This window comes from Bos indicus, chromosome 1 (genome assembly GCF_029378745.1).
Source record: "Bos indicus isolate NIAB-ARS_2022 breed Sahiwal x Tharparkar chromosome 1, NIAB-ARS_B.indTharparkar_mat_pri_1.0, whole genome shotgun sequence".
In the NCBI taxonomy this organism is placed as follows: Eukaryota; Metazoa; Chordata; class Mammalia; order Artiodactyla; family Bovidae; genus Bos; species Bos indicus.
The window spans coordinates 82,878,219-82,890,621 of record NC_091760.1 but is presented as its reverse complement, the minus strand read 5'-3'; the positions used below and the strand labels follow the sequence as shown (position 1 = coordinate 82,890,621).

Here is a 12,403-nt window from a genome sequence, read left to right as displayed (position 1 = left end):
TGTATATCACAACATTTGTAATAAAAGTATTTCTCCACTTAATTATGTTTATAGTAGTAAACTTGCAATGTGTGTTTCAAAGCAGTGAATACATGTTACTAAAAGGCAAGTGGATAAAGCAGTTCTTTTTTACTTGCTGTCAATGCTGTAGTTATTTAATACATATGCTAATTCTCCATGATTTTGTGTTTACTTGAATAGCACTTGTATTAGCAGATAGTATCTTGTCTGACAGCGGAGTGACATCTCACTTTGGCAGGCTGAGTGTGAGGGGGAAGTTGTGTTTGTTTGAATGTGTGTATATTTGTTGTTTTCCTAAGCCTTAGAACTGAGACACTTTCTCGACCATCTTTCCCTCTTCAGACTGGGTCGTGTTTAACCCATGTAAACACCAAAATACCCTCTGTTTGAGCTTTTTGGGTAAGAGTTCCTACAGTTCCCTAGGTAACTCATTTCAGCTTTTCTTAACTAACTGCAGCAAAGCATTCTAGGTGAAGAAAAAATTTTTTATAAAGATTTGATTTTCCTCTGTAATTAACTAGACAAATCAGCAGTCATTGTTTAAAATGCTTACTGTGTGTCAGACAAGAAAAGGGAAAGAAGGACATGCTAGTAGAGAAGAGCATGAGCAGAGGGTCTTTGGAGAAGTTGGGGAAGCTTGGGGCCAGTTTAAAGAATAGCAGATATTCTGGTTTGAATGTTAACTATGATGTAGTCTTGAAAGTTTGTGGCTTGGAAATTCTTCTTTAATCTGTTGGTACAATACGTAGTCTATTTCCTTGCTTCGGGATAGTCAGTAGTAAATTACTGCTTTGTGGATTTAAACATTTCATGCACAGATGGGCATAATAAAGGACAGAAATGGTATGGACCTAACAGAAGTAGAAGAGATTAAGAAGAGATGGCAAGAATACACAGAAGAACTATACAAAAGAGGTCTTAATAACCAGGATAACCACGATGGTGTGGTAATGCATCTAAAGTCAGACATCCTGGAATGTGAAGTCAAGTGGGGCTTAGTAGCATTACTATGAACAGAGCTAGTGGAGGTGATGAAATTCCGGCTGAGCTATTTCAAATCCTAAAAGACGATGCTGTTAAAGTGCTGCACCCAATAGGTCAACACATTTGGAAAACTTATCAGAGGCCACAGAACTGGAAGAGGTCAGTTTTCATTTCAGTCCTAAAGAAGGGCAATGCCAAAGAATATTCAGACTACCATACAGTTGCACTCATTTCACATGCTAACAAGATAATGCTCAAAATCCTTCAAGCTAGGCTTCAGCTGTTCATGAACCAAGAGCTTCCAGATCTACAAGCTGAATTTAGAAAAGGCAGAGGAATAAGAGATCAAATTACCAACATCCGTTGGATCATAGAAAAAGCAAGAGAATTCCAGAAAAACACCTACTTCTGCTTCATTGACTATGCTAAAAAGCCTTTGACTGTGTGGATCACAACAAACTTTGAAAAATTCTTAAAGAAATGGGAATACCACCCCACCTTACCTGCCTCCTGAAAAACCTGTGTGCAGGTCAAGAAACACAGTTAGAATTGGACATAGAATAACAGACTGGTTCCAAATCAGGAAAGGAGTATGTCAGGGCTGTATATTGTCACCCTGCTTATTTAACCTTTGGGCAGAGTACATCGTGTGAAATGTCCAGCTGGTAAAGCACAGGCTGAAATCAAGACTGCTGGGAGAAGTATCAATAACCTCAGATATGCAGGTGACACCACCCTTATGACAAAAAGCAAAGAAGAATTAAAGAGCCTTTTGATGAAAGTGAAAGAGGAGAGTGAAGAAGCTGACTTAAAACTTAGCATTCAAAAAACTAAGATCATAGCACCCAGTCCCATCACTTCATGGCAAATAGATGGGGAAACAATGGAAACACTGAGAGATTTTATTTTCTTGGGTTCCAAAATCACTGTGGATGGTGACTGCAGCCATGAAATTAAAAGACGCCTGCTCCTTGAAAGAAAAAGCCATGATCAGCCTGGAAAGCATATTAAAAAGCAGAGATATTACTTTGATGGCAAAGGTCTGTATAGTCAAAGCTGTGGTTTTCTCAGTAGTCATGTATGAATGTGAGAGTTGGATCATGTAGAAAGGTGAGTGCCGTAGAATTGATGCTTTTGAATTGTGGTATTGGAGAAGACTCTTGAGAGTCCCTTGGACTGCAAGGAGATCAAACCAGTCAATCCTGAAGAAAATCAACCCTGAATATTCATTGGAAGGACTGAAGCTGAAGCTCCAATACGTTGGCCACCTGATTCAAAGAGCTGACTCATTAGAAAAGACCCTGATGCTGGGCAAGGTTGAAGGCAGGAGGAGAAGGGGACGACAGAGGATTAGGTAGATTGTGAGAGGGTAACAGGCAGGAAGGCCAGGTGTCTCCAAACTGAGGAAATAAGCTGCAAGTGTCTTCTTAAAATTCTATGTTGCTATGCCGACACCTGGTTTTGCCTGAACTGAACTTTTCTCAAATCTTGAGCTATCCGATGCGTTTTTCTTATGCAAATGTTTTTCTTAAGCTATGTTAATGAAACTGTGTATTTGCTTTGGAATTTGCCTTTCTTCAAAATGGTTCCACCTAAGACTAACTTTTGACTGCTAATGGCTCAATGAACCAGTTTTCATATCAATTGCTTTACGGCTGGGGGATGACATACCTCATGCCATCCTATTTCAAAAATGCATATTGTGGGAGAGGGGCCTGTTGAAACTCCGTCAGCCTTGAGGTGTCTCTCTTATATGATTAATAACTTTATAACAGGCATAAAATAGCTTATTGAAACTAGCAGGTGGGGCACTCTCTGTCCCCCTTCTGATGTCTATGTCAGAAGCTTTCTCTGTCCCTTTTTTTCTTCAATTAAACTCTGCTATACAAAAGTTCTTGAGTGATCAAACCTGGTCCCTGGTCCCGAAGTTAAATCTTCGGAGATCACAAATCCAACACTGTTCACCATAAGCTATCAATTGGATGGCATCACCGACTCAACGGACATGAGTTTGAGCAAGCTCCGGGAGATGGCGAAGGACAGGGAAGCCTGGTGTGCTGCAGTCCATGGGTTCGCAGAGTCAGACATGACTGAGCGACTGAACAGCAACAAAGGGCCGAATGTCCTAAGAGAAAGCCTTAGGAAGATCTTCAAGTCTTTATCACTCTTACTCAATAAGTATTTTCATTTCAGTTTTTTTGTTTGTTTTTTGATTTTTACAGTGTTTTGTTGGTTTCTGCCACACAGCCACAGGAATCAGCCATAATTATACATATATCCCCTCTCTCTTGAGCCTTCCTCCCTTCCCCACTCCCACTCCTCTAGATCATTACACAGTGCCAGAATGGGCTCCCTGTGTTATACACAGCAGCTTCTCACCAGCTCTCCATTTTACACATAGCAGTGTATATATGTTGATGTTACTTTCTCTGTTAGTCCCACCCTCTCCCTCCCCAAACTGTGTCCACAAGTCTGCATTTCCATTCCTTCCCTTCAGTTTCTTCATATATGCGGCCTATAGCTTCTATGTATTTTCAGAATCCAGTGCTGTCATTTACTTGGGTGCAAGTTCTATTCAAAATGTATTTGGCTCTACTTGAGCAGGAACATAAAATAAAAAATGCTGTACTTGGCAGTGTTGTGAAAATAGAATACCTATTCTTTGTATGTATTCTTGAGGATTTTAATATTGTCACAGTTTTACCATAGTAATTTTTAAAAGTATCTATTGTTGAAAATCATTTCTTCCTAGTTGTCATGGAAATTTCTTTTCATGACAGTTAACAACTGTATTTCAGTTATTGTTTCCAAATAGCATGGACGGGATGATGGCTGAGCATGTAACATGTATTTCATCCTTTTCAGATTCTTGCTCACAAATTGCCTCTTCCCATCAGTATTCTTTCTTGTTGCCTATAAACGTTGCCTTCCTTTTTTGGATTTTTATAAATTTTAAAAAGTAGTCTTTATTTTTGGTTGCAGTAGGTCTTTGTTGCTGTGGGTAGGTTTTCTCTAGTTGCAGAGAATAGGGGCTGCTTCCTAGTTGTGGTGCATGGGCTTTGCAGTGCAGGGCTGCTCTTGCTGCAGAGCACAGGCTGTAGAGTGTGTGGGCTCAGAAGCTGTGGTGCGCAAGCTTAGTGGTTCCCTGGCATGCGGAATCTTCTTGGACCAAGGATTGAACTCCAGGGATCTACCTCGTGTCCCCTGCATTGGCAGGCGGATTCTTATCCACCATATCACCAGGGTGAATCACTTTTGGGTTGTATAACAATCACTTTATTTTTATACTTTTTATTCAGAATATCATATAATATTGAATAATGTAGCCTTCTGTTAAACTCACTAAAAATAACTTGTTAAAGTTATATAAGAAAAAACCTGTTGAGGAGTGGTTATCTTATTTGGGAATTTACCTATTAACAAGAATTTAATATCTTGTTTCCTTCTAAAATTTTCAAATAATACTTACCTTTTTAAAATTTCTTTTTCCTTTTTAGACTTTTGAAGATTTTAAAAATGATAAGCAAGCTGTAGAATATCAACAACGTATTGTGGATATTTTGTTGAAGGTGAGTATCCCTAGAATGTCTTTGTATTGATATTTATATTTATAAAAGTGAATTACTTTATAGCAAGTTCTAAAATAATCTTGTTTAATAAAGGAATATGTTAAAATCATTTAAAAATTTTATTATGATGTCTTTGTCTTCAAAAGCTCAAGTACTAATCATTAATTCAAAGAATATAATGTATCTCAGCTTCAGACTGGATGTTGGATACAGAGTGCTACTCTTGAGAAATGCATATTGTGATAATTGCTATGTTAGTATGATTACATTTAGTAATGGAGACTAACTTCAGAATGCTTTGAGAAAATAATGTTCTGATGCCTGTCTCATACTAGCATCACTGTGTTGCTAAGGTAGTGCCATATGTAGTTTTGCCATGGTACTGAGATGATGGGTAACTTAGGAAGGATTTGAGGCACGCAGAGATGATCATCCCAATCTAAGTCCATCTGGATTCAATTGAAAACTATTTTGAGATTCATGCTGTTGCTAGTGAATGACTGCGGAGACAGATTCTTTTCCTGTCCATCTGCACAGCTTCACCCAGGCCAGTTTCTTCTTGTAGTTAAAAACTTAGAGTTTTTATCCTGTTCATTTGGCTATAAAATGGTAGTTTCTTCCTCTTAGTGACTTTTAGATTATTTTGGAGAAGAGATCAAAATTGAAATATTTTCTTTGTGTATAATATTAATTCATTAACTACATTTATAGTAGTTCTTTATAATTTTCAAAGCTCATTTGTATACATGATCTCATTTGAGCTCTTTATTAGCCTTGTAAAATAGGCAGTGATGAATATGAGAGCTCCCAAATAACGTCAGTTTGATCTTGGTGGCTAGTATGGAGAATTTTCACTTAGGTTTCAAAATACCTTCCCGAATGGTCTTATCTTGTCCTTTAATTTGTGATCTTACCTTTCTTCTAGGTAATATTCTTCTCCGGCTTCCCATTAGTGCAGTTGAAATTAAGTTCTTCTGTGAGAGAAAGTTCAAAATAATAACAGTTTGTTGTGGAAATTTAATTTTTCCCTATAAGTCTGCAGTGTAGGCAGCCTGGTCTAGTAGGATGGGTTCACAAACTTGTCAGGGATGCACAACACTTCCGTCTTACTGCCGTTGTTCTCAGTCCATGGTTTGTGTCTTTCGGTCCAAAATGACTACTTAGGCTCCAGTATTACCTCTGCATTCTAACCAGCCTGGGTGCAGAAAGAGATGAGGTAGAAAATGTTCTCTTTCTTTCAGAAAATTTCTTAGAAGTTGTGCACCGGAATTCTGCTTGTATCATGTAGATAGCACTTAGCTAGGGAGACTGTGAAGTGTACTCTGTATGGTGGGTGGCCACGTGTTTAGCTAAAAATGAGTTCTGTTTCTAAATTAGATGGAAGGAACAGATGTTGGAGCACAAGTAGTAGTTTTTGCCATACCCGTGTAAATTTTAACATGGTATCCAAGATCCTTTTACTTTCTGACCCCTGACTACATCTCTATAGCTGCTCCTTCTCTGACCTTCCCTCTCACCCCACCAGTCTGTATTATTAACTCCTCAACAGTTTTTTTTTTTTGGCCATGCTTAGCAGCTTGTGGTTCTGAGTTCGTCGACTGGGGATTGAACCCCAGCCATGGCAGTGAAAGTCTGGAATCCTAACCACTCGGCTACCAGGGAACTCCCTTCTCACCAGTTTTAAATTGTTGGAATTCAGTGAACTTTCTGTGTCATCTTTTTTGGCTTATGTTCTTTGTGTGAGTTTTCTTTTATCCCATCATGTGTTTTCCTTTGCTTTCTCTGCCTGACAAATTCCTAGCCATTCTCCAAGACATAACTCAAATATCATCCATGAGAAGCTCTTCAGAACCCTCTCTTACACTTCCAGTTTGACTTGTTGCCTTTTCTCTGGGATCTTGTAACACTTCATGCTACACTTGACATACTGTATGGTTTGTTTACATGTGTCTTTTCCTACCTGGAATGAGTTTCCTGTAGGTAGAGACTGTAAGGATGTGTTTGTTTGTTTTTTTGTCATTATTTTAACACATCTAGCACGATGCCTACAATCTGGTAGGTGTTCAAGAAATATTTGCAAGTTGATTGAATTAGAATTTAAGTTTTAAAACTGTACTAAGTTGGGAAAATGATCCAAATGAAGGAAATAAAACTCCATAAAGTACTTAAACTGTTACTCTTGGTGAATTATTGCTTTTGTATATTGTTTTTTAAATTGAAGCATAGTTAATTTATAGTATTGTGTTAGTTTAGGTATGTAGCAAAGTGATTCAGATATATATATATGTATGTGTATATATATGTTTTTTTTTTCAGATTATTTTCCATGATAGGTTATCAGAAGATACTGAATATAATTCTCTGTGCTGTACAGTAAATTCTTATTGCTTATCTGTTTTATTATAGTAATTTGGTTTTTCTAAACTTTTTATTTTATATTGGACTATAGCCAATTAAAATGTTGTGATAGTATCAGGTGAAAGGCAGAGGAACTCAGCCATACATATACATGTATCCATTCTCCCCCAAACTCCCTTCCTATCCATGCTGCCACATAACATTGAGCAGAGTTCCCTGTGCTTGTGAATAATGATTTGTATCTGTTAATCTTGTACTCCTATTGACCCCTGCCTCCTCCTTTTCCCTACTAGTAACCATAAGTTTGTTTTCTATATCTGTGAATCTATTATGTATATAGATTCATTTGTATTATTTATTAAATTCCACATGTAAGTGATACCATATGATATTTGTCTTTCTCTTTCTGAATTACTTCAGTAAAGTATAATATTCTGTAGGTCCATCCTTGTTGCTGCAGTTGGCATTATTTCATACTTTTATTTATTTATTTTTGGCTGTGCTGGGTCTTCATTGCTGCATGGGCTGTTCTCTGGTTGCAGTAGCAGGAGCTACTCTCTAGCTGTGGTTGCATGGGCTTCTCTTGTTGCCAAGCATGGTGTCTAGGGTGCACGGCTTCAGTAGTTGTGGCTCCCGGACTCTAGAGCACAGGCTCAGTAGTTGTGACACATGGACTTAATTGCTCCTCGGTATGTGGGATCCTCCTAGACCAGGGATCTAACCCATGTCTCCTGCTTTTGGCAGGCAGACTCTTCATCACTGAGCCACCAGGGAAGTCCTACTTCATTCTTTTTTATGGCTTAGTAAGATTCCATTGTATATATATAAACCACATATTCTAAAGCCGTTTGTCTCTTGATGGACACTTAGGTTTCTTCCATGTCATGGGTACTATAAATAGTGCTGCTATGAACACTGGGGTGCATGTATCTTTTTGAACTAAAGTCTTCATCTATACAGGCTTCCCTGGTGGCTCAGATGGTAGAGTATCTGCTTGCAATGCAGGAGACCCAGGTTTGATCCCTGGGTCGGGAAGATCCCCTGGAGAAGGAAATGGCAACCCAATCCAGTATTCTTGCCTGGAGAATTCCATGGACAGAGGAGCTTGGTGGGCTTCAGTCCATGGGATCGCAAAGAGTTGGACACGACCGAACAATTAACACTTTAATCTTTTTGGACTATATGTCCATGGATAGGATTGCTGGATCATATGGTAGCTGTATTTTTAGTTTTTTAAAAGGAACCTCCATACTGTTTTACAAAGTGGCTGCATCTTGTATATTATTTTGATAGTACTTAACCTAGGGTCAGTGAAGAATGACCCTATCTCAAATGGTAAGTTTGAGATTATTTTCTCATTCTGGTGATAGTTGTAGTCACCATGTATGTAGCTTTTCTGAGGGAGCACAGGCAAGTACCAGAAAACAGGAGAGTGAGCATCAAACCTCAGGCATTATCATGGGTGCTGAATGGCTGCAGACATAGAGTGGGAAAGCTGTAAATTTGTGACTTTGTATAAGATTGCCCAGAAAATTTTGTTAGCATGGTCTCTGAAATTGATCAGAAGAAATGGAAAGAAGCTAAAATTTCTGGGATAATACCTAGTTGGACACTTGCTGAGGTGGAAAGGGAATGGGGCTGTGAGTTAGAACTGTTTCCTTAGAAGACGTTTTTAGGATCAGACAGGTGAGAGAGTAGTTTACACTTGTAGAGCAAAAGGAAGAGCTAAAAGCAGAGAAGAGCACTAGTTGGGCCCTGACAGTTGAATCCTAAGAAAGGACCCACATGCGGAAAGGAAATGATGATTGAGTATTTTAAAGCTATAGAAAGCTCTTTGAATATTATAAATTGGAATTTAGATACACAGATGACAACTTGAAACATCCTCATATTCTAGTAATGATAATTATGCACTTGAGCAAGCTGTGATTGCTGGACTAAGTAAAAGACAGGGGCAGTAAAAGACAGGGGCAAACTGCTTAGCAAAGTGAGAAAAGGCTGGGCCAAAAATGGGGCCCCAAGGGAACATTTTATCTTTGAAGGGAAAATGAAAGGAGAGAGTTTGTAGATGAGATGGGCTGTTGTTGCCTAATTTGTTGTAGAATTGCCTCCTTAAGTTCAGTTAGTTTAAAACAATGCCTGGTCTTCCTTCTCAGACTTCTGCCATCTCTCTCTTTGTTAATAGCATTGTTCTCCTTCCTGCTATCAGGCTCAAGACCTGTCATTTTTCATTCTTCCTTTAGCCACATGTTTCCACACATGTGAATACCTGCCTCTGTGCAGTGACTTTTGCACCTGTTTCTCCTTCCCTGTTCATCACTGCATTGTTCTGAACTCCTCTGACTCTCCCATGGACCTCTGCAGTCCCATGCATCTTGGTTTCTCTACCTTTATTTCTTGCTTCTGTTACTTTATCCTAAGCATTGCTGTTGGGGTAATTTTCCTATGCATAGTGCTGATCACAATCAGCTCTCCTCATTACACCTTTAGTAACTCCTCCATTTTCTAACAAATAAATTCTGGATTCCTTGGAATGGGATTGGAACCCTAAGTTTTTCTTTTGGTTTGATTTTTCCCTCCTCGTGCATACTGCTGCATTCTAATGAAACATGGCATTTTTCCAGACAAACTTATATTTTCTTGTGTTCATGTTTTTGCCCCCACTCTTCTCTCTGCCTGGACTGCTCTTTCTCCTGACATTTCTTCCCCTGTCATGGATTCCACATGGGCTTTAAAACTTAGTTTAGAGGCTGCTTTTCTCATTTTTTTGTTTCAAATTTTTTCTCTGATCAGTTGAACTGAATTTCCCCCACTGCGCTTCCATTGTCATTTGTTCCTTTATAAGTGCTAATCACATTATGATTTTTATTTAAGATTTGTTTACCTGTCTCACTTTGCTTTCTGGTTCACAATTCCCTTGAAGGCTTCTACCATAAGCATCTTAGGCATAGTAGTAGGTACTCAGGAGATGAGAGCTCACTTAAATCAGAGGAAAGATTATGACTTGATAACTGTGTGTGGTTGTAAAGAGCATGTTATATGAAACCATCTGTTCAATGAACTGCTTATAGCCAAGGCAGAAGCCATTCACTTCACTGACTCATAGGCTGGCTGGCTTCTTTTCTGGGATACCTTCATTCTTAAGCTGTCTTACCTTTAAACCCGAAAGCAGCTTCCTTCTTCCTGTGTTGGTGGACAGATTTTTAATAGGGTTACTTTAATTTTAGATTCTCTTTTAAGAATTCAAGAAGGAAACATGATTTATATGTATATATATTTTGTAAATCTACCTGTAGCAATTCAGTTCTTGCAGAACTTGTGCCTGTAAATACTCCAGGAGTCACTATCGTGCTTTCCGGAGTGCAGGCAGTTGTGCTTCTTCTCCGAGGGGTGCTGAACTCAGTTGTCACACAGCTGATAAAGAATCTTTTTATGAGTCCTTCATACTGAGGCTTCCCCACCCCTGCCTCTAATTGTATATTTTTCTGTGTCAAACCAGATGGTATATTGAAGAAATGGTCTCTTTTGCTCATAGGTTATGGTGGAGAATTCAGATTTTACGCCCTCACAAGTGGGGTGTCTCTTTACCTTCCTTGCCCGGCAGCTTGCGAAGCCTGACAACACCTTATTTGTAAACAGAACTCTTTTTGATCAGGTGAGTGTCTTTAACCATAAGAAGTAGAATTATTTTATTTACTGTTTATAGAAAAATTCAATGGATTACATGATTTCTTAATAGAATAACCTACCAGGTAAGTGTCCTACGAGTTAGAGGCTTGTTCATCTTTCAGTTTGGATCTAAAATAGCTTTTGTTTTTTAGTGTTGTATTAGGATTGTGTGACTGTTCAGTAACTTGGTGTCATGGGAGTATGATTTGTGGAGATTGGTTTATAGAGATTGTTTTCCCAATTATTCTGTTCTAAATTTGCCTAGAATTTTTGACTTAAGAATTTTTCAACTATATAATTACCCATCTCATTGATAGTAAGACTATGATGTTGATCATCTGGAAGAGAGATTACTTTTAGAAAATCCGAATTTACTTACTAACCACTCTGAAGGTATTTCCAAATCCAGTTAAATATCTTCTACAAAGCCACAGGTGACGAAGACAATACTCTTTACCTGGAGAAAGTTGCTAATCATGACCAGCATTTATTGAGCACTTCATAGTACCATGCTCTGCTTCAAAGTTTTACATGTATGTATTAACTGAGTACTCCAAGTACCTCTGAATGTGCTATAGTTGTTACTCCTGTTTTGCAGATGAGGATGCTAGAGCCTGGAGAGGTTAAATCACTCATCCAAGTCACTTAATAAGTGTTATTACCAGCAATAAATGTTGTTATTAAGTATTAATAAGGTTAGGATTCAGATTCAAGTGGCCTGACTCCAAAGTCCGTACTTAGCTTGGTCCATGGTTTTGGGGATCTTAAGGTATATATGATGTCAGATTCTAGTCATGTTGCTAAATAGTAAAGAAATGTGTTTAAGGTATATATTGTTAGCATAACTGAGCCTGCTGTGTCATATATTGGGCTGACCAATTGGGAAGCTGCCATATCCCTGTAGTGTTTGTTGAGCTGGATGTGAATGAATTGGTGATATAGAAAGAGGAACTATGATTTTCCTTATGGCATGCACGCTGGTATCCAATTTAAGAATACCTTTTCTTTGACCAGGTCCTTGAATTCCTTTGTAGTCCTGATGATGACTCCCGACACTCTGAAAGACAGCAGGTATGAACTGCTAGAACTCATCTTGCTAAAGAATGGGAAAGAAGACAGAGTGAACCAGAAAAAACCTTTGTACTAGACCTTACGGTGTAAGGGCAGAAAGACTTGTGTCTAACCCTAATACTATGTGAGATAGTGGCAACCAGGAAATAGTGTGGACGGTTGTTAGTTTGAGCCTCAGTCAAACTACAAATAAATTTCTAGGCAGACTGTACCTGTCTTGCATTCAATGTGACATCAAAAGAGAATAAAAACTTGATCCTTCTCCTTTATGAGCAATAGTTGGCACCTACTACATGCTCCTTTCTGCCAGCATCATTAAGTTAGTAACCATACCTAGTTGCTATGGTCATGAACCAAAAACACTTCAAGATCTTGAGTATTGGAACGCTCAGCTTTTGGGAGTGCCCTGTGGTTCCACTGCACTAGTGCTCACCATTTCTGGGGACTGGCATCCGTCTCAGTCAGTCAGTTGAGTCGCTCAGTCGTGTTTGACTCTTTGCAACCCCATGGACTGCAGCACACCAGGCTTCCCTGTCCATCACCAACTCCCGGAGCTTACCCAAACTCATGTCCATCAAGTCGGTGATGCCATCCAACCATCTCATCCTCTGTTGTCCCCTTCTCCTCCTGCCTTCAATCTTTCCCAGCATCAGGGTCTTTTCCAATGAGTCAGTTCTTCACATCAGGTGGCCAAAGTATTGGAGCTTCAGCTTCACTGTCAGTCCTTCCAT

The 12,403-nt window shown here is 38.9% G+C and overlaps 1 protein-coding gene across 10 annotated transcripts in view; it reads left to right on the top strand.

Moving 5' to 3' along the window:
* Positions 1-12,403, top strand: part of VPS8 (VPS8 subunit of CORVET complex) — a 296,010-nt gene that overhangs the window by 127,056 nt on the left and 156,551 nt on the right. For all 10 annotated transcript variants that reach the window (XM_019958543.2, XM_070790662.1, XM_070790672.1 and 7 more), the window contains 3 exons: positions 4,503-4,574; positions 10,468-10,587; positions 11,616-11,672. In XM_019958543.2, coding sequence (XP_019814102.2) covers positions 4,503-4,574; positions 10,468-10,587; positions 11,616-11,672 — 249 coding nt within the window. The remainder of the gene's footprint in view (positions 1-4,502; positions 4,575-10,467; positions 10,588-11,615; positions 11,673-12,403) is intronic.